This window comes from Rattus rattus, chromosome 18 (assembly GCF_011064425.1).
Source record: "Rattus rattus isolate New Zealand chromosome 18, Rrattus_CSIRO_v1, whole genome shotgun sequence".
Taxonomy (NCBI): Eukaryota; Metazoa; Chordata; class Mammalia; order Rodentia; family Muridae; genus Rattus; species Rattus rattus.
In genome coordinates, this window is record NC_046171.1 from 9,241,386 (window position 1) to 9,266,206 (window position 24,821).

General features: G+C 49.6%; 2 protein-coding genes and 3 long non-coding RNA genes across 9 annotated transcripts in view; 3 read left to right on the forward strand and 2 right to left on the reverse strand.

The window, feature by feature from the left end:
• LOC116887485 (H-2 class I histocompatibility antigen, D-37 alpha chain-like) overlaps nt 1-19,033 on the reverse strand; it is a 36,531-nt gene extending 17,498 nt beyond the window's left edge. The window contains exons 1-8 of one of the 4 annotated variants that reach the window (XM_032889106.1): nt 18,917-19,033; nt 18,443-18,712; nt 17,925-18,200; nt 17,114-17,389; nt 16,878-17,012; nt 16,672-16,701; nt 16,467-16,514; nt 15,708-15,849 (exon numbers count right to left, since the gene is read on the reverse strand). In XM_032889106.1, coding sequence (XP_032744997.1) covers nt 16,471-16,514; nt 16,672-16,701; nt 16,878-17,012; nt 17,114-17,389; nt 17,925-18,200; nt 18,443-18,712; nt 18,917-18,977 — 1,092 coding nt within the window. In that variant the 5' untranslated portion in view covers nt 18,978-19,033 and the 3' untranslated portion in view covers nt 15,708-15,849; nt 16,467-16,470. Of the gene's footprint in view, nt 1-2,326; nt 2,437-2,827; nt 2,858-15,707; nt 15,925-16,466; nt 16,515-16,671; nt 16,702-16,877; nt 17,013-17,113; nt 17,390-17,924; nt 18,201-18,442; nt 18,713-18,916 lie in introns of those variants that run through there. The other 3 variants (XM_032889108.1, XM_032889107.1, XM_032889109.1) reach the window with 3 other exon arrangements.
• LOC116887498 overlaps nt 1-23,974 on the forward strand; it is a 37,348-nt gene extending 13,374 nt beyond the window's left edge. Inside the window, exon 2 of the long non-coding RNA XR_004386224.1 lies at nt 23,279-23,974. This is a non-coding gene — a long non-coding RNA (uncharacterized LOC116887498). The remainder of the gene's footprint in view (nt 1-23,278) is intronic.
• Nucleotides 693-1,176, forward strand: LOC116887496. Its single transcript, XR_004386222.1, has 2 exons — nt 693-834; nt 948-1,176. It is a non-coding gene; the product is annotated as an uncharacterized LOC116887496 (long non-coding RNA).
• On the reverse strand, nt 2,372-10,069 carry LOC116887488 (RT1 class I histocompatibility antigen, AA alpha chain-like). 2 transcript variants are annotated; one of them, XM_032889114.1, is made up of 7 exons: nt 9,928-10,069; nt 5,518-5,814; nt 3,878-4,150; nt 3,297-3,572; nt 3,035-3,169; nt 2,828-2,857; nt 2,372-2,463 (listed from the first exon to the last, which is right to left on the reverse strand). In XM_032889114.1, the coding sequence occupies exons 1-7, from the start codon at nt 9,977-9,979 to the stop codon at nt 2,432-2,434; spliced, it is 1,095 nt and encodes a 364-aa protein (XP_032745005.1). In that variant the 5' UTR covers nt 9,980-10,069; the 3' UTR covers nt 2,372-2,431. The 2 variants fall into 2 exon arrangements, with proteins under 2 accessions (XP_032745005.1, XP_032745004.1); XM_032889113.1 differs by lacking the exons at nt 2,372-2,463; nt 2,828-2,857 and having other exon boundaries at nt 3,146-3,254; nt 3,288-3,572.
• LOC116887497 lies at nt 3,144-5,233 on the forward strand. Its single transcript, XR_004386223.1, has 2 exons — nt 3,144-3,182; nt 5,022-5,233. It is a non-coding gene; the product is annotated as an uncharacterized LOC116887497 (long non-coding RNA).
• Nucleotides 23,975-24,821: the final 847 nt, after the last annotated feature.

A 24,821-nucleotide genomic window follows, 5' to 3' on the forward strand; every position in this document is an offset into this window, starting at 1 on the left:
CCATGAGGACACACAGGGTGGTTGCTTGAAGTCCCCATCTGCCCCTAGCACATACTTCTGTCTTGGACGTGGTGAGCTGAAGAGGCTCTGGAAAGGGAAAAGAAAGATGGAGGACCCTGGCTTTGCTCAGGGTCTCTAAAAGGGCTTCTGCTTCCCTTGGCAATAGGCTCTGTGCCTATTCTCTCCGTACCCCATGTCAGGCTGACGGGCTCAGGCAGCCCTCATGTTCCACGCGGCATGAGTATCTGCTCCTCCCCAGAAGGCACCACCACAGCTGCCCGTGCCCGGCAGGGTTCACTGCAGAACTGCAGGGTAGGCAGGCTGACCTTGCAGTCAAACGTGAAGGCAAAGCTGGGGTTCAGTTTCTTCTTCCTTGAGACCTTAGTCTGGTTCAGTCCAGAGGAGAAAGTCACGCAGTCACCTCCAGCTTCTGCAGAGGCTCCGATTAATACAACCTCCAGCCAAAGGCTGTGAATGCAGCTCCCTGTCCCCTCACACTGAGGTCAGCGTCACCTGAGCTTTCTCCTCAGCAGAGCCCTCCCTTCCTCCCCCCTGCCTTTCTGTCTTTGACTCATGACCTATTTATTATCCATTAATACAACATTTATTGTGTATGAGTGTTTGTCTGCTGGGTGTGGGGAAGTTGTCCTTCACAAGATGAAGTTGACTGCATCATGACAGAGATTATCATCAAGTTGGTATTCACACATCTCAGTTAAGGCTCCTGGAACTCTTGACTGGAAATCACAAAGCTAGAAGAGAATCCTTCAAGGGTCAGAATCCAGAACAAAGGAATTTCCATCTCACAAATTCCCACAATGTAGTTTTGAAAAGGTTTATTAATTTTGGGGTTGGGGATTTAGCTCAGTGGTAGAGCACTTGCCTAGGAAGCGCAAGGCCCTGGGTTCGATCCCCAGCTCCGAAAAAAAGAACCAAATAAAAAGAAGATTTATTAATTTTGTCTGTGAACTTTGTTTTTCTGTATTTATTTGTACCATGCATGAGCCTGATCTCCACAGGGCACTGGATGCTCTTGGGCAGGAGTTATGGATGGCTGTGAGCAACCATCTGCCTGCTGGGATCGAGACATCATCTGCATTAGCACCAAGTGCTCTCAACCCCTGGGCTATCTCCAATTCCTGGACCAGTTTCTAAAATAAACATAAATCTAAAGTAGACTCATCCCATCAACCCTGAATCTTCTCTGGAGGCCGAACTGGGATCCCCACAGCCAGGGAAGGACAGGGGCATGGGCACAGCACAGATCCAACAGGGCCAGATCTGAGATGAGAGCCTGTGGATCCCTCCTCTGTGTGGATCCTGCAATCCGGGGTTAGCTGGGGAAAGATGGGAAAGATGGGGAGAACCTGAACGGAGGGCCCTGGAAGGAGGCAGGAGCTCAGGAGAGCTTAGTTCATCTGTGTAGCTCATAGTATCCCGAGAGCAAGGCCCTTGTAGAGTCTGGTGGGACAAGAGTGGAAAAACACCTCCTACTCCTGTCACACTTGGCATCCATGGGGAGAGCAAGACAGGAAGCACCCACAGGAAAAGAATAGGCCCAGTCCTCCATACAAAGAAAAACACAGGAAATAAACACAGAAGACAAAGCCACAATCAGGACAGCAGCCTGGGCTTCTCATCATCCTGGGGACAGGACAAGGATCTGGCCGTCCTGTGACCCTGTGATCACAGACATGTGCTTCACAGTGATGGAGAGAATAGAGTACAGAGTTGACACAGCCAAGGAGTGACCCCCAAAGATGACAGCACACTGAGCTCCACCTGGGCACAGCCCTGTCCACACTCAGCTCCCACAGCCCCACCCTGTCCCACCAGACACACACAGCTTAGTGACACAGATTCTGGAAGGTTCTCCATCTGCCATTTATTTAAAAGAAAAGAAAACAAAACAAACAAACAAAAAAACAACCCAAAAAACCCCCAAGAAACCTCTAAGTAATTTAAAAAGCCATCCACACTTGCGTCAAGGATGTGAACAATCAAGTTCACACTCAGATTCTTTTTTTTTTTTTTTTTTTTTTCAGAGCTGGGACTGAACCCAGGGCCTTGCGCTTGCTGGGCAAGCGCTCTACCACTGAGCTAAATCCCCAACCCCTCACACTCAGATTCTTATTCTCAGTGTGAAGTGAGGGGCTGAAGCTCAGGGTAACAGGGAGTGACAGGATGCAGATGTCCCCATCCCCCACCCCCAGGCTGGACCAGCAAGGTTGGCAGTGGAAAGGAAAGCAGGCAGCGCAGGGACAGGGTCCTGAAGTGCAGGGCGGGCTGGGCTCCACAGTTCTTCACACTGAAGCCATAGAATCACAGGGAACATCAGACACTGGTGTCTAAAGAGAACTGAGGGCTCTGGATGTCACAGGAGAGACCTGAACACATCGTCTGTCACTCAGTCCACTCCAGGCAGCTGTCTTCATGCTAGAGAACGAGAGTCACAAACCATCACTGTGAAGACAACAGCCCAACAACCCTCCACTCCCAGAGGATTCTGGGAGTTCCTGAAACCCAATCATGTCCACATTGCCCCTCCCCAGTCAGACCTCAGAGTCACCTTTACAATAGAAAGGCACATCAGACCTCTGGGAGCTGTCATTGCCTAGGGTAAAACAAAAACATGTATATTTATATGTATATATATATGTGTGTGGTGTGTTTCTGTATATGTATATGTGTATGTATGGATTCATATCACGGTACAACTGAGGCCCCCAGAAGATTTCTCTGGAGGAGCTACAGTGGATTCCCTGAGCTCCCAACATCTCCAGCTTCACTCCAATAACCTCAGGGACAATCCTGCCCCCACACTAACCTGGAGCAGGGGCGTAGTCTCCTTTCCCACCTGTGAGAAGGAAAGCTGTGAGAGTTCAAGGAAGGTCTTCACAGGAGGAAGTTTCCAGAACTGACAGAGGACCCAGTTGGAGATAGCAGCAATGCAGGGTGTGGCCATGTTTCCCATTAATGGGCAGAGCGCTCTTCTAAAGGAAGCTGAGGGGAAACAGACCCTGCCCTTTCCTACCTGTGTTTCTCCTCCTCCACCTCACAACAACCACCAGAGCTCCAATGATGGCCAAAACTACAAAGACAGCCACAGCTCCAAGAACAACAGAAGTAACATCGATTCCCATGTTGGAGTCAGTGGATGGAGCAGCCTCTGGGAAGGACAGGTACAGGAAATGAAGGTGGGGGTCATGACCCCAGCTCTCAGCCCTGACCAGCTCAGGGTCTGCAGAAGGCTCCAGCTTTTCCTGACCCAAGTTCTGCACCCACACCCTCCTTACCCCATCTCTGGGAAAGCGGCTCAGGCAGCCCCTCATGCTCCACACGGCATGTGTAATTCTGCTCCTCCCCAGAAGGAACCACCACAGCTGCCCACTTCTGGAAGGTTCCATCCCCTGCAGGCCTGGTCTCCACAAGCTCCATTTCCTGGGTCAGGTCCTCCCCATTCAACTGCCAGGTCAGGGTGATGTCAGCAGGGTAGAAGCCCAGGGCCCAGCACCTCAGGGTGACATCACCTTCAGGTCTGGGGTGGTGTGTCACTGTTGTCTGTGGAGGGTCTGCAGTAGACAGACAGACAAGACACTGGTGTCTCCAGTCGAAAAGCAGAAGTAGGAGACACCCCTGAGGACCCTTGGGACACATTAAGAGAGTAGAGATCTCTGAGGTGGTAGATGACCACAGTCTAGGAGACTGGAAAGAGTTCACATCTGCTTGTGGGACGCTCTCCCCAGCACATTGGACCCACCCAGGTAGTCTATGTTCCTGTGCCCAGTGGCTATAGGGCTCACCACCAGCTCCTGGTGAGCTCTCACCCTGCTGGCCACAGGGAGGAGGGGCTGGGGCTTGGAAGGGATGTCATTACCAGTTCGGGTAAAGTTCTCTCCTCCCATGGTTAAGTATCTCTTTAGCCACAGGACACACTCCTTCTCCAAGTAGGTCTTCTGTCTCTCCAGCCAGTACTCATTGTTTTGCCACTTGTGCTTGGTGTAGCCAGCAATGAAGGTGGCTGCTGTGTATTGCATAGAGTCCAAGTCCAAGATCAGGTAATCTCTGCCATCATAGCCATACTGCCAGTGCCCTGTGGTCCTGTTGTCCTGCATCTCACAGCCGTACGTGAACTGGAGGGTGTGAGGGCCTAGAAGCCCGCACGACAGACAAGCATGTCAGTGCCCACAGATGTATTTCCCAGGTCTCTCCATCATGCTCCCTGCCGCCCAGGCACTGCTCCCCAGATTCCCTGGGTTCTCCTTAGGATTGATGTTCGCACTCTACATAACCTGGTCTGGCTTTCCCCTCTGTCAGGGACAAGGCCCAAGATGCTTCAGGGCACAGTAAAAGAGCTGTGCATAGGGAGCTAGAACTCGGGCTTTGCTGTGTCCTTAGGCACCTTATTCACCCTCTGGCTCTGTTCACCTTGTGCACAAGCCTAGAACATGACCAGAGGACTTCAGGGCAGGCAGTCCCCAAGTCCAGCAGTAACTTCCTAGGAGCAGAGCGTGGCACCGAGCAGGATGGTAAAGGGCACACTGGGCTCACATCCCCCCTCTGCCCCATGGATTTCAGGTCCAAGCCCTTATTAGTACAGCGGACGGGACTGCATGTGTGTCCTCCTCCACACCGTGAGTTTCTGGAGGTGTGACCACTCACGTGACCAGTCTTGTGGACTCTCTGATCATTTTAGGATCAGCAACCTCATCCATGAGGTCTGGATTGTTCCACACTGGCCTCAAGGCTCTTCACAGAATTGATTCAGCAGTGCTGAGCAGTGGGAAGTGCTTGCTAAAACCTTTAGTCCAAAATCTGTTTTCTGAGCTCATTCTGCCGAATCCTACCCTGCACTTGGCTGTACCATGACTGCTGGTTGTATGAAAAGTCAGTGAGTGTCTGTGTCTGTCTGTCTGTCTGTCTGTCTGTCTGTCTGTCTGTGTCTGTCTGTCTCTCTCTCTCTCTCTCTCTCTCTCTCTCTCTCTCTCTCTCTCTCTCTCTCTCTCTCTCTCTCTGACAAGATCCTTTAGCTCAGACTGGCCTGGAATTCACTATGAGTAGCCCAAACAGACTTTGAACTTCAGACAACCATCCTGCCTTAGCCTTCCCAGTGTTGGATGATTTACAAGTGCGAATCACCATGCCTATCTTCTGTATTCCTCATAGTTGATAGATGCACATCAGACCCATCCCCCAGTTTTAGATAAAGTTTCATCTCAGTTTTGACACTCAATGGCACTGGTGTCTCTGTTTGCTTCAGTCAGTTTTGGCTTCAAAGAGGCACTGGCCTCAGGGTCACAAGGGTCTTCAGACATCTGAGTGCCTTCCCATAGAAGTTGGAAGCACTTTGAAGACAATGGTTACTTATGTTTGCTGGTTCCTGCCTCCCAGAAGACGCACACTATGGGTTACATCTGTGAATGTCAAACAGACCCTGGGCTCTGGGATGGTATGTCAGGGCACTGAGGGATTAGGTGAGGCAGGTAAGTCTTCCTGCTGCCATTTCCAGACACATACCTGCTTGCTGGTGGAAGCCATCTGCTCTCTGACTCCGGTCACCAGAGCTGTTGTAGTATTGCTGAATGTTTCTCAGGCTCAACTGGAAGATCTTCATCCGATTGGTGAAAACCTGGGTCTCATCATCAAAGTAATATGGATTTTCCCTCAGCCAGTCAGCACAAGGCTCTGCCTCCATCTTCCTACTGTCATAGTGGATGAAGGGCTGGTTATCTACAAAGCCACTGGCAAAAAATGCAGGAACTCCTGGGCCTGGCTCCGTCACGGCTGAGTAAGAATAGTGCAGAGAGTGTGATCCTGAGGTAAGAAAAGGATTTAGTGTGAGGTACCAAGTACACACACACACACACACACACACACACACACACACACACACACGTAAATGAAAACAATAACAACCCACCAGCTAGAGAGTCCGTCCCACACTGTGAGCTAGGATAATTCAGAGAATCAACAAATGAGCATAAGGGGCTGGGGCCATGGCTCAGAGGTTAAGAGCATGGTTCACTCTCATAGAGGACCTGGGTTCAATTCTCAGCATCTACATGGCCTCTCCCAACCGTCTGTCCCTCCACCTGCAGGGGATCCCATGTATTCTGACCCCCAAAGGGTACGGTCTGTGTGTGGTGCACATATGAAGCTGCAGCACCTCAGTCTCTCCATAGCAGAGTTTTTTGTTTTTAGTTAATTAAGGAAGTTAGGATACAAAGTGATGGGTTTCATCTTCCAGCCTTTGTGCATTTGTGCATTGTGCTTGAGTATAGTTATTTTGTATCCTAAGTGCTGGGGGCTGAACTCGGGACTCTGCATCCCAGACAGCTGCTCTCCGGAGCACTGCCTGTCATCCCAGCATTGTTTCCTTTCTGTGAAGATTATTTTAGGGCCTGAAGAGCTGGCACCTGCTGCTCTTACAGAGGATTCAAGTTTAGTTCCCACACCCACATGGCTGTTAACAACCACCTGTAACTGTAGTCTCAGGGGATCTGGTGTCCTCCTCTGACTCGTGTGCAGGTATTTAACGTATGTGATGCACACCCCACCCTCAACCACCCCTACAGAGGCCAGGAGAGGGTTTCTGATGCCCTGGAAGTGGAGTTACTAGTGGTTTTACTGGGAACTGAATTACCACCCTTTGCAAGAGCAGTATGTATTCTTTACTGGTGAATGACCTCTGCTGCCTCTGCGGTTAGACTTTGTTACCATTTGAACCACCTCAGCAGCCTCTGCCATTAGACTTTGTTACCATTTGAACCATCTCAGCAGCCTCTGCCATTAGACTCTGCTACCATTTGAACCACCTCTGCAGCCTCTGTCATTAGACTTTGTTACCATGTCCTCTTCCCCTCACTGTAGTGTTACACACTCCTTCCCCTTCTCCAGCTGCTTCCATTTCTTTCCTAGTTAAACCCAGCTCTGCTGCTTCTGTTTTTTCACGTTCTGTATCACCTGCCTCCTTTAAGATCTCTTCCATGTTTCTATCATGTTTTGCAATCCTCCCATATATTTAAAAGTACATACACACATGGGTGCATAATTTTTTTTTCTTTTTTTCGGAGCTGGGGACCGAACCCAGGGCCTTGTGCTTGCTAGGCAAGCGCTCTACCACTGAGCTAAATCCCCAACCATAATTTTGTTTTTTAAAAATGTTTATTTTTGAGACAGGCTCTCATGTAGCTGAGGCCGGTCTTGAACTTCTGATCTTTCTGCGTCCACCTCCCAAATGCTGGGATTACAGGTGTGCACCATCATACCCAGCACACACACACCCAAAATAATAATTTTAAACCAGAGTTCTAGAGATGAGAAAATTATATTTGTCCTTCTGAGGCTTGCTTAATAGAGTATTGATTTCAGTTGAATCCATCTCTCACAGTATCATAATTTAATTTTGCCTTAAAATGGCATGGAATTTCATTTTATAGCCAAGTAAGATTTCATTGTGTTATATCAAACTCTAATGTGTATTTGTACTTCATTTTTTTTTTTTTTTGAGGCGGGATTTTTCTGTGTAGGCTTTGCTTTTCCTTATCTAGTTGTCTGTGCATGCACACCCAGGCAGGATTTCCAGGTTTTGTGGGTGTTCCCTGTTTGGAAGGATGAGAAGCCAGCCCACATCCTGAAATACATACAGCAGTTATTTCTCTGGGGTCGGGGTGGTGTCCAGGGTTGCCTAGAACTCAGCAGTCCTCATACTCCTCTTCCAAATGATTACAGGACACAGGTGTGAGATACCATACCCAGCTCCATTTCAACTGCCTTAGTGTAGTAGCTGAGGGGGAGTCCAGGCTTCTCCCCTCTAACATTCTGTAACCCAAAGCCTCAGGAGTCTGCTAGAGGCTCCTAAGATGAGCTGAGAATTTGGGAGCCACAGCCTGTGAGCCACAGCCAGAACCCCTTTTATCCCAACCTCTACAAAGTTTTCTGACTCTTAAGTCTCTATGGTAATAGGTGGAAGTGGTGGACGGTCCACCCCAACATGTGGACAGGCACTCTACCTACTGAGCTCATCCTCAGCGCTGGGTTCTCTCCTTGGTTGTTATTTTTTTTATGACTTATTTACTTATTTAATGTATATGAGTACACTGTCCGTGTCTTCAGACACACCAGAAGAGAGTATCGTCAGATCCCATTACAGATGGCTGTGATCAACTGTGTGGTTCCTGGGAATTGAACTCAGGACATCTGGAAGAACAGTCAGTGCTGTTAACCGCTGAGCCACCTCTCCAACCCTCTCCTTGTTTTTTGAAAAGGCACCCTTTCCTTCCCAGAACTTGTGACTTTTACTTCTCCACCTACCTGTCACCTGTACCCTGTCACCTGAATCCTGTCACCTGTACCCTGTCACCTGTATCCTGTCACCTGTGTCCTGTCACCTGTATCCTGTCACCTTAATGCTTCCTATGCTTCCTTGACCTCCTGCCTAGGAAAGTCTCCTTTCTTCTGCTGTGCACCTTCACAAGGGGCCCCCAAGTCCATAAACACATCTGCTATCTGATGAGGCACCCAGCACAAGAAAGGAGTTAGAGACAGGGAACCCCAGGACCAAGGACCTGTCTCATGCAGTTGGGCAGACTGTCCCATGCCCAGCAGGGTTCACTGTAGAACTGCAGAGTACACAGGCTGAGCTTGCAGTCAAGTGTGAAGGCAGTGTTATGTTTCAGGTTCTTTCTTGAGGACCTTAGTCTCTCCCCCTCTTTAACTGGTAAGGCCCTTCCACATGATGGAGGAATTACTGCCCAATTAATGTAAGTCCCACCCAAAAGCAGTCTCACAGAAAGGTCTATAGTAATGTTCAGCCAAATATCTGATTGACACATGAAATCAGCCATTATAACCAGCTTGCAAAATACATAATTGCACATGTTATGTCCATGAGTATTTGCATGCGTCTGTACATGAAGCTGAGGCAGGAGGATCATGAACTTGAGGGTCACATAAATAGAATTCTATCTCAAAATAATAGACAATGACAACTGTAGAGAGATCCCCCTGTGTCCTGGATGGATGCTCACCTGACTATTAAAAAGCCTGTGACCTAAGCAGGAAATAGAGGTGGGATGAGGAATTCTGGAGAGGAGGAGTCAGGGAGAGGAGCTGGGGTGGTGGGTGAGGAAACACCTGGTACCTGAGCACAGGTGACCAACCAGTCAGGTGGCAAATGCAGCTTATGGTGGAGCCACAGTAAAGCCTAGCTACATCGACAAGGGGTCTGTAAATGTAACTTGAGTCTGAGTCTTAGTTCTGGGAGCTTGGGCTGGCAGGAAGAACCCGGACTTAACTTTATCAAATGTCAATGCCTGGGAGACTGCTCAGCCAGTAAAGTCCCCTGCTGCCACCCATAATGTGGAAGGAGACGTGATCCAAACAGGTCGTCCTCTGACATCCACATCTGGGCTGTAGTGTGGGTTGCAGGCTACACACATGAGCACACAAACATGCATATGAATAAATTTACACTACAGTGTGCACAGTGTGTGCTTCATAAGCGAGCATACAGCTCACAGAAGCAGGCAGGTTGCTGGGGAGACAGCTCAGCTGTTCAGAGCACTCACTGCTCTTCCAGAACTTGGTGGTGTAGCTCTGAGCACCACCTGGAGGGGCCCTGTAACTCTAGCTCCAGAGTGGGGCGTGTGATGCCCCCTTCTGACCTCTGGCACAAATACACACATACACGCAAATACTGAAAACCACATTAGAATGTAAGGAAAGGGCTGGCTCGAGAGTGCCTTTAATTCCAACTCCCGTGAGGTCAAGGCCAGCCTGGTATACATGGTGAGTTCGAAAACAATCAGAGCTACTAAGTGAGACCTAGTCTTCTGCAAAATGGCCCGAAGTTCCCGGCTGGAGCTTTTCCTGCCCTAAATCTACCCAGAGAGGATGTGGCATACAGCCCACCCCAACCCTACTCACGGGCTCCAGTGTCTCGGGGGTGACTCAGGAAGCAGAAGATCAGAGCCCACATAGTGTCAGAGCATGGTGTCAGGGTTGTTTTAAGTATTCTATGTCCCGAGAGAAACTAGAGAAATCGCAATGTCTGCAAGAACCAGTCACTGAAAAGCAGTGTGGGTGGAGTGTTTTAGAGAGGGAGGAAGGCAAATGAGGGCGGATGCGATAATGGGCTTTGGGCTGGATGTTTTTTCAGGGCTTCCTGCTCCCCACTAGGATCTGTGCCTTTCTTTTGTGGGGATGGATCTGCTGGCCTACTGGTTAGTGGCCCCTATGTGGGCTTTGAGCTCTGTGTGGGTTTTTGCTAAGTTTGGCTCTTTGCCAGCAGCTTTCAGCCTGTCTCCTTCCAGCTTGTGGTCTCCTTCCAGCTTGTGGTCTCCTTCCAGCTTGTGGTCTCCTTCCAGCAGTTAATCGCTCAGCCAAGGAGACTTCAGAGCCCACCACTGGTGCAGCAGTTGGGGGCCATGTGCTGCTCTTGCACAGGACTGGAGTTTGGTTCCCAGGCATTCATAGCCACCTGTAACTCCTGTTGCTAATGCACCCACCGGAACTCCTCAGTCCCCTCCAGGCCCAGACACCTTCGTAGGCACATGTGCAAACACATGCTTAAAATAAAGAAAGAAGGGTTCCTGTGAGCTTCTTCCTGTCCAGAACAGGGCTAAGGGGACGGGGCTCTGTCCCCTGATCACCTCTCTCACACCTTGGCCCCTGCACAGTGATCTGGGATCCTGCCTCAGGTCAAGAAACCCAGACCTGTTGCTGCCTCGAAGCTGGAAGACAAGTCTGCCTCTCCGACCTGGGAAGGAGAAAAAGAAGAGCAAGAAGCAATTGACCCATTGCTGAAGTACAAACTGAAACGGACAGACGTAATGAACAGGCAGTGAGGACATTCCGAAAGTGGAACAAAAAGTAACAAACTCCACCAACCATGTTCTTCAGAAGAGGTCAGAATTGATCGCCAGGATCCAACATTTTGGGGTAACAACCTTCAAAGTCCACTGGAATCAGATGACTCCATGGCTAAAATTTTGGCGTGCAGGCATGAGACCTGGTGCTGGGGTTCTTTATCCCACCCTTCTCCATCCCTCTTCTTTGTGCCCCTGTCCACCCTGCAAGCACTAGAAAAAAGAGGAAAGAGATCCCTTAGTAAAGTCGGGTCAGAAAGTGGCAACAGTATCATTGGACTACTTCCTGCTGACTAGGGGCATTGAGCTCCCTGGGGTGAGTTTGATCTTTGCAGTCAGGATATCTAATTTTTTTCTTCATGTTTCTTCTTGTGAACGAGACCAGCAGCAATCTACAGCCCAGCCTGCCCCTCTGAAAAGTCCCCAGGATTCCATGCATGGCACAGTTGCAGAAACTGTCTGCCGTTGGCAAAGTCATGGCCCTGCTAAGGCAGGAGGCAAATCATTGTCAGCAGCCCCACGTCCCCACAGCTGGGATTAAAAAAAAAAAACCATATTCTTATAGTTCAGTGTTTTTAGGAAACCAAGATTCCAAAATCCTCCTCCATGAGCTCGTCAGCCTCGTGTAACTCTAACCTCCAGGGTGGAGCTTGGACTCCCCAGAGCAAGCTGGCCAGCCATATCGGTGGGCTGTGGGTTTGACTGAAGGCGTTGTCTGAAGAGCCAGCCATCGTTGTTCTTATGTGACTTGGGTTGGGTTTTGGTCTCTTACCCTGCTGCAGAGAGACAGCCACTGGTTAGGGTTTAATTTTTTTTGTTATGATTTTATTGCTGTTGTGTTGGTCATGGGGTTATGTTGCATGTGTGCTGTAGCGTGTACAGAGAGGTCAGAGGACCCTTCTACCTTTAGAACATGGTGGAGTTCCAGGTCTTCAAAGAAGAATCTGAAGAGGCCTCTTGGCTGTGGGCCCTTCCTGCCTTCCTTGGCAGCGAGGAGACAGGTAGGGGCTGTCCCAGCGTCTGTCCAATCCCACCAGTCTCTCCAGTGCCAGGGCAGTCATTGGCTGCAGCCTTCATCTCGGCAGGAGGAGGTGGACTCAGGTCACTGACTTCAGAGCACACACTTTACCCACAGAGCAAGCTCCCAGTTATGTGGGAAACACCAGTTCAGGCCATTACGTCCCTAGACCCACATGCTCTGAGGATCTCAACTTCTCAACTCTGCAACATGAAATTTTGCTGTTGGGTACGGCTGGGTCTAACTGGTATTCCAAAAGAGTACTGAAGCCTGTGAACAGGAGCTAAGGGGTTGGCGACCATATTAAACCCTTTAAACCTGTGATTGGTGGCGTTTCCCAGTCCTTTAAAGGGGCTGAGGATGGGGGTGTGGGTGAGGGAGAGATGTCTAAGACTTGTACAGCAGGGGCCCTGAGATGGTTCTGTGGAGAAGAACTCTCACCACCAAGCCTGATGACCTCAAGTCACATTGATTCCCAGACCCACGTGGAAGGAGAGAAGCAGCTCCTTAAAACTGTCCTGTGATCTCTGCACACATTTATGCCATGCATGCACCTACACAGACCTACACACAAAACAAATGCTTCAAAAAAACCCCCCAGAAAACAAAAAAAATCCCAATGCTGCTCCCCTCCCCCCACCACTGAATAAACCTTGAGCTGGCAAAATGACTGAATGGGAAAAGAAATTACTACCAAGGCTATCGGTCTGATTGGATATGGGCAGTTTTCTGTTGGTTGGTGGGGAAAAAGAAACCTAAGGCCAGGAACTGGAAAGTGAAAGTGGAGGAGGCCGTGGGCGGGGCTTGTCCCCAGCTAGCGCTCTTAAGGGACAGTGCCTGGCTTCAGTACCTTGTTTACTGGCTTTGTGAGTTTACATTCTGAAAGACTGAAGCTGTGGATGAAGGCTGGCTGCAAGGTCCCAGAGGCAGTAATTAGGGCTCATCACAGCACTCCCTTGAACCTTTGCCTAAAACTCTAGTGAGCGTGGGAGGCACAACCCAGCACCTGCTGGATAAAGGGTTACTTTGACTCATTCCTTTTTCTCTTGTGCAGTCTGTCGTCAGCCCTCCCAGGCTACTGAGCGCCTAAACCCATGCTCTCTCCCTGTCCCCTCGTTCTTCTTTGCCGCGTGTGTGGCAAAGATTAATTCTCCTGATGTTGATTTTGGAACAGGGACAGGACAGACAAAACTTCCACACAAGGCTGCTGGGGAGAGGAGAGCAGTAGGAGGAAGACAGGATACTCATTGAGTAACAAAGGAATCCTTGTTTCTTTTACCCAGGCCCCACCTTGCACTGCAACTTTCCAGCCAGGTTTCTACAGAAATCCCCACTGCCCTTTGTTTGCCATTTGTCCGCTGCTTAGCATTGACTGCCTGGAACTGCCAGGCTCCCCAAACCTTTATATATAATCGTTTCCCAAGTGAGTTCCCAAAGCCAAGGCTGCCTCTGGCCATAAGAGGTCAGTGTGAGGGGCTGGAGCAGTGACTCAGTGGTTAAGAGCACTGGCTGCTTTTCCAGGGGATCCGGGTTCAAATCCCAGCACCTGCATGGAGACGGAGGCTCACAACCACCTCTAACTCCAGCTCCAGGGGTGATAACGACCTCTTCTGGTCTCTGAGGGCACCAGGCATGTAAGGGATGCACAGACATGCATGTAAACAAAGCATGCATTTAATACATTTAAAGAAGGTTTTAAGAGATGGGTGTGATAGAACACCTGACCATCACCATCCTGGGACAGGAGCTGCCCTGGTGACTGAGCCGAGACCCCAGCTTGTGGCCAACAATGGCATAGGCTACATATAAAATTGAGGGGGCTGTTGGCATTTTCCTGTTGGGAACAAGGGAGCTAACTTTATAGATAGCTGCCCTCCTAGAGTCATTAGCCACCACCTCCTCCCTGCTTGCTGCCATTGGCTGATACTAAGGTCGTTAGTGCATCTTAAAGGAAACCTAAACCAGGGCAGGGGCGCTTGGGAGGCACGGCCACCCGAGGTTATACCCAGTGATCCACACACTGCCTTGAGTTGTACCCATTACTCCTGGGTGAGCCTTTCTGTCATTGTCTGAGGGGTTGGTACTGTCCAAACTCATTAGAATGTGGTCTGCTGTGTGAGATGAGAATGCCCTGCCAGAGTTTAGTCTCTGTTTGTTTTATAAAGTGTCCAGACAGAGAGCACCTGAGGGAGGGAGGGAGGACTTTATTCAGTTTATAATTCCAGGTTACAGTTATCAGGAAGCCAAGGAAGCAGGGATTTAGAACAGCCAGTCATGCCACAGTCAGAGGCACAGCCAGCCATGCCACAGTCAGAGGCAGAGAGAATGAGTGCATACTGTAGGCTCGTTTGTTTGCTCAGTGCAGTCTTTTCACTCATAGAATGGAGGACCCGCTGCTGAGGGAATAGTAAGACTGTCCACTGCCAATCCAGTGAGTTTGTAGTCCCTGGACATAGCATGTTTGGGGAAGTAGCTGGGAAATGGAATGTCCCCACCCTTGGTAGTGAGAGATGCTGCTGAGTACAAACTATCCCCTAAATGGGGAAGCCTACGGGAAGGAGACTTTATCAGCAGATAAGGCAAAAAAAAAATAATAATAATAAAGTGAAGTTAATAAAAAGGAAGCTAAAGATGCTAGCTTGCACATTCCACCGCTGGTAGGGTGAAAAAAAAAAAAAAAACCCAGATTGGAATTGTAAGCCAGATAGACTTTCTCATCTCTACTTTGTGTTTTGGCTAAAGTGCTTTATCTCAGCAATAGAAAAGAAACTAGAACACAGTTCCACACCGGGCTAGAGAGCTTATCCTGAGCTCCAAAGCCATGGGCACCGTGGGGAGACAGATACAGGTAGTGGGGGTCCGAGATAGGAAGAGTAGATGATTTAAAAGTTTGGCACTTCCATGAAAGAGGACAGTATCTATTTCAGCATTAACAGCAGCCCCATACAAGGAAATTTGGTGTCCCCAAAATTTCCCTTCCTGATCTAGTAAAATTAGGGGCAACGTTACGCAGGCTCATGGGAACCCCTGTGATGTGTCTGCAGGATGTGAGAGTGAGGAGGGGAGTGTAGCAGAGGAGGTTAGGGTTAGGGTTATGAGGCAGGGGTGCAGAGGAGGTGAGACCATCCCACACACCCCTTTGCTGCCTTCCGGTGAACTTTAAATGCCAGTTTGACACAACCCAGAGTTTCGGGGGAACAGAAACTCAGCTGAGGAGTTGTCTACATCAGATTGGCCAGTGGGCATGACTCTGGGGGGTTTCCCTGGTTGACCGTACTTACTATCTTAGGCTGCATCACCCTAGGCAGGCGGTCCCAGCCGCATAAGAAAGCTGAGCACAGCCCACACCTGCCAGTCAGCAGCCAAACTTCTCTGTGAAGTGAGTTCCTTGGTCATATGTGTGGGATGACAAGCAGGCAACGTGGACACATTCATTTCTCTTGACTGTGGACGTGGTGTGAGCAGCTGTCTCAGGCTCCTGCCACCGTGGCTTCCCTCCGTGATGGACTGACTGTACCCTGGAATTGTAAGCCAGATAGACTTTCCCATCCCTGCTTTGTGTTTTGGCTAAAGTGCTTTATCTCAGCAATAGAAAAGAAACTAGAACACATTGCTAGGGTGATTTGCAGCAACATGAGGGGAATCCACCTGTGAGACCTCTTAGATAGTGTGGGTCTGCATAGCTAATGTGGTGGGCTGTGGACAAAGGCAAGGCCTTAGAGTGCACAGTTAGGAATCAAAAGGTGCAGTGTGTTCTAATCTGTTGGGAACTGCATTTCCCTCAGTGCAGATAAAAGCAATAGGAAACACCCAGCCCAGAGTCAGACTATTTTCTGTTGTGAAGTCGGGTGTCCAGGGAGGCAAGAAGGCCTGGGATTGCCAGTTCTTCACATTGTCCTCAGGGGAAGCAGCTCCCTCAGATGTTTAGTCAGAACTTGTTGCTCAGCCCCACGAGGCAACTGTCTGAAGCAATAGAACAAGAGTCCTGAAGTCATTGTAAAGATGCCCAGTCATTCAAATGTCTAAATCTGAGAGGCCCTGTTGTTGTAAAAATATAAAAAGTAAAAAAAGTATAGTTGTCTTTTACCCCGCTAGGTCCGCACTGCGGTGTCCCAAGATATCTGTTAGATATCTTGGTGGAAACACATCCCAACTCTGTGCTGGCCCATCGTCTCCTGTCACTGCACTTTCCTACACTCAAACCATCACATAAAAGAACACACCACACAATAATCTTAGATCCAATTGATAAGATATAATTGCCCACTTAAACATACAAAGCCCGGTACCATCCATCCCTTAGGAACATTAATAACAACCTCTAAGTACACAGAGCAGAATCTTAACGTCACCTGATATATTGTCCTGCCAAGGCTTCTCTCTCTCTCCCTCCTCTCTTCCTCTCTCTCTGTTCCAGTATCCTCTTCTTCCTTCAAACTTTTCTCCCACCCATCCTTCTTTCTCATCCAATGACAGGCCTCCTTCTATCTTGTACCTGCCTCACCTGTGACATCATCCCACAAGGCCCTGTTCTCCCCTTTGCCTCAGGTCCGATCCCAGGCCCCCATGGGTTTTCATACCTTTTCATGCCTTCTGAGGCCAGTCAGAGATCTGGAAAGCCTTGCTGCCTGCAGTAGAGGAATTAAAAATGCAGGCACATTCAGGTGACCAATATGGCAAGAGGGAATTATGGGCTGGCAGAACTCCCCCATAAGCTCCAGCTCCATCCCAAGGGCCTCCGGGACAAGGGTGCACCCCACTCCACGCCACCCCACCCACACCTACCTAGAACATGAGCATAGCTGCCTTTTTCACCTGTGAGAAGAAAAGCCATGAGAAGTCAGGGAAACACCAGCCCTAGGAAGTTTCCAGAACTGACAGCAGATCCGGGTTAGAGACTAGGCAATGCAGGGTGTGGCTGTGTTTCCCCTTAATGAGCACAGCACACTTCAAAGAGGCTGAGAGGAAACTCAGACCCTGCCCTTTCCTACCTGTGTTTCTCTTCCTCCTCCTTGCAACAGCTCCAATGATGGCCACAGCTCCAATGATGGCCACAGCTCCAATGATGGTCACAGCTCCAAGGACAACAATCACTGGCATGCTGGAGTCGGTGAATGGAGAAGGCTCTGGGAAGGGAAGAGTCATGATTCTCAGCCCTGACCAGCTCAGGGTCTGCAGAAGGCTCCAGCTTTCCCTGACCCCAGCTCTGCACCCACACCCTCCTTACCCCATCTCAGGGCGAGAGGCTCAGGCAGCCCCTCATGCTCCACAAGGCAGGTGTACTTCTGCTCCTCCCCAGAAGGCACCACCACAGATGCCCACTTCTGGAAGGTCCCATCCCCTGCAGGCCTGGTCTCCACAAGCTCCATGTCCTGGGTCAGGTCCTCCCCATTCAACTGCCAGGTCAGGGTGATGTCAGCAGGGTAGAAGCCCAGGGCCCAGCACCTCAGGGTGACATCACCTTCAGGTCTGGGGTGAAGGGTCACATGTGCCTTTGGGGGGTCTGAGGAGAGAGTTGTAAGGATGAGGTATCTTGCTTTCTTCCGGGGACACAGTAGTGTCTATGTGACCCTCCTAGGATGGTCAGGAGACCTGGCATGGGATTGGGGTTTCCACAATCCAGACACCAGCAGGGGGGCACATGCACCTGCGAGGAGCTGTTCTTTGCGATGCTTTAGGATGTGAGTGTGACAATATGGGGCAGGAGACTCCAGGTCTCTGCAGACTCCTGGGAGGGGCTTCTGGTCCTGAGCTGGGTGAGGGCCAAGAGACTGAGAAAAGCTGGAGTCTGACTCTAAAGACACTGAGTACGGCATAGAGTGAGGCCTGAGAAAGAGCCCCTCAAGGGTCCAGGGGCATTGTGAAGGCTGATCTGCTTGATTAAGGCTTAGTCTTCCTACAGAGGAAAAGCAGCCTTGGGAGCCTTTCTCCTTCCTCTTCAGCACTGTGGCTGCTGGACAGCGTTCTGCCCCTGAGCTATACCCCAAGCCTTTCCCCCCAAACCCCAGAGGAAAACTAAGGAGGGGTCTCCAGGGCACCTGAGCGCAGCAGCGTCTCCTTTCCCAGATGTAGGTATGTGTGGAGCCACTCCACGCAAGGACCTTGCAGGTAGGCCCTCTGGTGATGGGCCTCACCAACTTCCTCTGACTTGATCTTAGAGGCCTGTGAGGCCATGTCAGTCGCGGTCCAGGAGCGCAGGTCCTCGTTCAAGGAGATATAATCCCGGCCGTCATAAGCCTCCTGACAATAACCGCGGAGCAGGTGCCCATCGGGCCCCACGTCGCAGCCGTACATCCACTGCAGCGTGTGAGATTCTGAAAGGGAAACGCCGGTCAGCGCCCCCTCGTGGCCATCTTGCCCGCTGTCAGTCGATATGCCAGGACTTTTAGAAACAAAAGTGCAACCGAAACCTAAGCAGAACTCTGCGGGGGCTTTCTTGTCTGGGGTTCTAGGTAGGCGTTTGGATGAAACTTTGACCCGCCGGGTCAAGATGACCCAGGCCAGTCTCAGGGGACATGGAGGGATCCTGTTTGTGATCCCTCCCGCAGTCACTCACCGTCGTCACTCTGATTGTAGTAGCGGAGCAGGGTCCTCAGATTCACTTTGAAGTTCCTCCCGGTGTCCCTGGCTTTCCGAGTCTCCCGCTCCCAATATGCTGGCTCCTCCTGCTCCATCCACCGCACCCGTGGCTCCAACCTCGGATTTTCCGCGTCACTGTCGTAGCGCACGAACTGCGTGTCGTCCACGTAGCCAACGACAATGAACCGGGGCTCCCCGAGGCCCGGCCGGGACAGGGCGGTGTAGAAATACCGCAGCGAGTGTGAGCCTGGGGGCGGCGCGCGGTGAGACCCTGAGCTCCTCTAGGCTCAGGGTCTCAGGTGCTGGCAGAGGAGGGACTGGGATAGGGCGACAGACCCTGGGGTGCTGCCCCACCCAACCCAACCCCCCCCTGCCACCACCCCTGGCCCCACACCCCACCCCCTTTCACCTCTCAGAGTCTTTTTCTTTCCCGACCCCTCCCCTCACTTACTAGTCTGGGTCAGGACCATGGTGCCTGCCAGCAGTTGGAGCAAATAGGCAGGAGGTAACATCCTCACGCCCAGGGACTGTGAAAAACATGAATGTGGTTGTGTTTCTGTTGACTCGTACTTTGGATCTTCTGTGCTGCTGATTGGCTTCTACAGACGCCTGCGTCCAACAGGAATGAGAAGCGAGACTGCATCACTTGTGTCTTTATGAAAGAGAAAGCAGCAGGAGCTGTTTACACGACCTACTGTCGTGTAAACTGCACTAAACCGCACGGAACCGCACTTGTGCTCTTGGGCACACGGTTTCACCAAGTCTTGTTGTAGGATCTGTGTAAGCTTTGGGATAATTTGTTAATTAATTAACTTTACGTCCTGACCACAGTTTTCCCTTCCTCATTTCCCAGTCCTTCCACTCACACATTCACTCCTCCATTTCTCTTCAAAAGGGGAGAGGCTTCCCAGTGGATATCAGCCAGCCCAGGCATATGAAGTTGTAGTTATTTTATAAATTATGTTTATATGTGTGTTTGTGTGTGGGTCTATGAGTGCAGTGCCTGAGGAGGACCAAACAGAACGTCAGATTTCCTGGAGCAGGAGTTGCAGGTGGCTGTGAGCTGCCCCGTGAGTGCTGGGAACCGACCTCAGGGTCTTTGCATGATCTAGGCTATGCTCTCTTAAGAGCTGAGCCTTCACTGAAAGAGCTTGAAGGGGTTCAAGACCCCATATGAACAACAATGCCAACCAACCAGAGCTTCCAGGGACTAAGCCACTACCCAAAGACCCTGGGCTCCAACCTCATAGGTAGCAATGAATGGCCTAGTAAGAGCACCAGTGGAAGGGGAAGCCCTTGGTCCTGCCAAGACTGAACCCCGAGTGAATGTAATTGTTGGGGGGAGGGCGGTAATAGGGGGAGGATGGGGAGGGGGAACACCATATAGAAGGGGAGAGGGAGGGGTTAGGGGGATGTTGGCCCGGAAACCCAGAAAGGGAATAACATTCGAAATGTAAATAAGAAATACTCAAGTTAATTAAAAAAAAAAAAAAAAGCTGAGCCTTCTCTCCAGTCTGTTCAGTACTCTGTAAACATACAACACTGTAGCTATATATTACAAACAGTAGTTATTAGATGATAAATTATATGCTAAACCCACCATGCTATGCTATGCTAAAGCCACCGGATCATCAGAAAGATGAATATGGTATGCACTTATGTGTGGATATCAGCCATTAAACAAGTGGTTACCAAGCTACAGTCTTTAGACCCAGAGAGGTTAGGCATAGAGGAAAGGACACAGGGATCTTCCTGAGAGGAAAAGTAGGATAGATTTTATGGCTGGACTGAGGCCAGGGGTGGGGTTGCACATGAGCAGGATAATCAGGTGTGGGGAGAAGGGGGAAGAGGTTGATGGACATAGTGTGGGGAGAGACAGCTAGAATTGAGGGGCATATGTGGGGCAGAAGGAAACCAATTGTAGTGGAAACTTCCTAAAATATGAAGTCTTTAATAATGAGGGAGACAGAGCCCTAACTGGCTATCTCTTGCCACCAAATGAAACTTCCAGTACCAGAACCGGGTTATATCCTATTGAAGTATTGACCAGAAGGGTCCCATAGAAATCCCCAAACAATCCAGGCTGTTACCTCTTAATAAGCAGACAGCAAAGCCCCATTTCTGAAGACAACCCTGTTTCAGCCTGCAGGCATAAATGTAGGCAGAACTCTGTATACATCATAAATAAATAAATCTTAAGCAATAATAAAAAAAAAAGCTTTGACCTGATAGATTCTTGCTCAACTTTGAGATGTTTGATATAAACCAGGCCCATAGCCAAGAAGGCTTCTGTATCATTTGTGTGTCCCCTTTTTCCAGCTGGCGAGGAATTCAGGGCCTCACAAATGATAGGCAAGTGTTGTAAACCTGAAGTTCAGTATTATATGTGGACTTTCCACCCATGACCTCTCCATGTCACTATAAAACTGCGTCGTTGTTGGGAGGGTTGTGGACGAGGAAGGCAGCATTTGACACAGGCCTCAGTGTCCCAAACTGGATTGCTTGCAGGACCCGTGCAAAGCTGATCCAACGAGGGCCAAAGGAACCGGTTACACAGGCTCTGGTTACACTGCAGAATGCACTAGTGGGCATGAGCCACGATGCACATGAGAGGCAGTGGAGACTTGGCTGGTTTGGATCTCCGTGGTAACCAATTACACGGGCTCTAAGTGCTTGCTGAGGCAGGTGCCTTGGGGAACACTCAGGACCAAGTTAGGGGAACCAGGGTACACATGGCTGGATCCCTGCAGAGCAGCAGTGCTAGGTGTGAAGACTAAAACCCTTAATGGTAGCACGTTTCTGAAGGGTCTAAGATTAAGTGGCAACTCTTACAAATGGTGGAACACGGAAAGTGGAAATAATTCCCTTGGGGCTGTCTACATCACAGCCTGAGAACTCGATTCCAGTGTGACTGGGACGGTGGGGGAAGTTAGGAGCAATTTTATCTTCTATAAAGGCTAAGTTATTCTCCTTATTGAAGAATTTGCGTGTATATGGTTGGAATAGGGTAGCAGATAAATACTGCTAATCGTTTGTTTGGTCTGCATTAAGCACCCCAGCCCTGAGTTTCCTGCTTGACACCACAGACTGATTAGACACAGCAGTGGGGCGGGGCCAAGCTCTGGACTGCCTTTTGTTCCCGCCTCACTCACCTGATTGGTGGATTTGAACCAGAAGGCAGCTTTTAGGGACTGCACCGATTGTTGCACTCTCCGGTGTGCTCCCCGAGAACTAGACTCTGCAGAAACCAGGAAATGGAAAGAGAATTCACAGAAAGTGGTTGAGGCCCAGATCTCAGCCTCCAGCCTTAAAGGACTTCCTAGGACAGGATGAATCTGATTTGTTAGCTGGTGTAGCTAATTGTCGCTGAGAAAGCCTTTTCGGCCAGGGGCAGACTGCCCCCTGGTGGCCAGCCTGAGAAACTGTTGTCCTCTTGGCTCTGGATGAGTTCTCTGTTCAAAGTTCATGGTTGTGTCCTGCACTGTTATTCTTCTATCTTAAAAGAAACACTATGTCTTCCTATCAGTCAATCAGTCATTCAATAAATCAATCAATCAATCAACCTACATACCTATCAATCAGTATGTAAGTCTGTTAGTCTGTCTGTCTGTCTGTCTAGCCTGGAATTCACACAATTCCTGTATCTGCCTCTCGAGTGCTGGGAGTAGAGGTGTGTCCCACCAACATCCATCAAGAAACATTAATTTTACAGACATAACAAATTTTGAGTTGTAGACGGACCTGGTACTAGGGTGAGTGACCCCATTATCTTGTAACAAATGTCATTGCCTAATGCCTGCCACACGCAGTCTAAGTCAGATGCTGACACTGCAGCTGGTCCACCAGAATCTGAGGTTTCCAGTTGTCAGCTCTTAGGTGGGTTGTTGGTTCTCAGATGGGCCACACAGTGTACTCTTAGGACCAGTATGGAGTCAACCTTCTGCAGAAGAAGATGCTACAATGTATCCTCAGAGCCAGCCATCCCGATGGCTTTGTGGAAACTTCTCTCCTGGCCTTTTGTCAGTATGTGGAAGTAGGATTTTCATTTCATAGAGCGCAAAACAGAGATGTGGTATTGAGCTGATGTAATAATGGGTCTTACAAACAAATGCCAGAATCGCAGCTTGTAAATAACTCAAGATGAGATCCTTAACTCCAAGAGTTAAGGTAGCAGAGGTATTTAGGAAGAATATTGGCAAAACAATCCATTTATTTACCCTGGAACCTTGCTGTGCATGGTAATTTATACAGACTTTCCCAGTCAGGTATTGAACTGTAATCTTGTCAAGACTTGATTTTCTATTGGTTTAAGAAAAAGACTAGAATTTGGGGCTGGAGAGGTGACAGAGTGGTTAAGAGCACTGGCTGCTTTTGCGGACAACCTGTGTTCCAATCCCACATACAGAAGGCAGCTGACAACCGTGGTCACCGATGAGGTAAACGTTGAATTGGTTTTGGAAAAAGAAGACACACAGAGGAATCAGCAACATTTTAGACCTCGATTTGTTTAATTTTTTAAAAAGTATGTTGACTTTTAATTAATTAATTAATTAACTAGTGTTTCTTGAGAGCGTTTCTCTTTGTAACCCTGGCTGTCCTAGAACTCACTCGTAGACTAGGCTGGCATCAGAGATTCACCTGCCCCTGCCTCCCAGTGTTGATTAAGAGCGCGGCCACCAGCAGCTGTTTTTTTTTCTTCCTTAATATCTATCTTTCTCTCTCTCTTTTTTTTTTTTTTTTGGCACCTCTCTTAATCCCCCTGCTGCACCTTTACCTTAGAATGCTTTCACTGATTCTTCTCCATGACTCCTAGGTGGTGGGCTCTATCAGGATGAAGCTGAGCATCTCCTTCCCAGCCACTGGCTGCCAGCAACTCCCGGACAATGAAGCAAGCTCTGCCTATTCCACGAGAGGCGAGAGGTTACAGAAGTAGTTGCTGATCCTCTGGGTGAATAGTGGAGGGGCTGCATGGTCTGAACCAGTGGTGGGAACAGCAGAGAAGGATTTCCCTTGAAAGGGCCCAGCAAGGTGTGTGGACCTGCTGTTGTGTAAAACTCTTGTTAGAGACCAAAGAAAACCGGAAAGAGGCAGCCCGAGTCTGTCTGCAGTCACATAATGGATGCCGGTCTGAGTTCTCAACTTGGTTATCATGAGCACAGGAGAGGAGACTCCCGGACTGACAGACATGACTGTGCTTCAGCGCTTAGGGCCCAGAAGAACTGCAGAACCTGAAAACTTTTCAGTCTTTCTGAAGAGGCTGATGGTGTCGGCCAACACATTGTCAGAAAGTAAGCAGAGGATGTAAGAAGCCCAGGACCAAAGCCCCCAAGATCCAGCATCTCCTTATTCCAGCAAACGCTGATGTATTGTTCAGTGGAGACGCCATGCTGTGGAGACCGAGGAGAGGCTGCAGCTAGGCGTTGGGCCAGGAGAATGAAGGAAGCCAAAGTGGGGGAAAATGCCAGGAGCAGACTCCCAAGAGATGTAGCTGCTTCCACTTCCAAGTCAATGATCCAAGCTTCAAAAAATACATTTTGGTGGCTTGGGAGGGCAGGTAGAGGGCTCAGTGGGTAAAGGCACTTACACACCTGAGTTTCATCCCCGGACCCACCTGGTGGAAGAAGAAAACGGACTCCAGCCATTTGTCCTCTGTCCCCCACACCCGTGTTACAGCTCGCACATGCACACACACAATACATGAATAGATTTGAGACACCTTAAAATATCAAAAATAGAATTTTTTTTATTAAACCCCATCTCTACTAGTCCACAATTCTTTTCTGCATCAAAGTCATTGGTCCCAACTTGACCTGATTAAATGTCCCCAAAACACTGGGGGTAGTAGCCGGAATGAGGTGTGTGAGAGGATGGAGCTTGGCCCCTCTCTGTGTCCCTTGACAACATGGCAAAATGCCTGACAAGAAGCCACTTAGAGAAGACAGAGGTGGACAGATCTTCAAGACAGAAAGGAGGGACCTGTTTCTGTCCAGTGTGGTAGGAACTGGCCTGCTCGTGCCCTGTCATGAAGGAGAGGCAGGGGGACTCTGGTGTCCTGCTGGTTTTCTCTTGAGACTTTACCTAAGCCACCTGTATGCCTTGTTGGCTAAACCTGTCTAGAAACACCCTCACAGCCACCCAAAGGGGCGTCTCCCAGGTCCTTCTAAATCCAGTCGAGTTGACAATGAAGATTCGCCACCTGATGGGATAGAAAAGGAAAGATTGCATTCTTCAGTAGATGTTGCAGGCGATCCCACAGGATCGGTGGGTGAGAGGGCACAGCTGCTGTGTTCTGTTGAGCGTGTTCCTGAGTGAGGAGACTAAGCAAAGCCTTCTGAAAGCCACAGGGAAACAATACC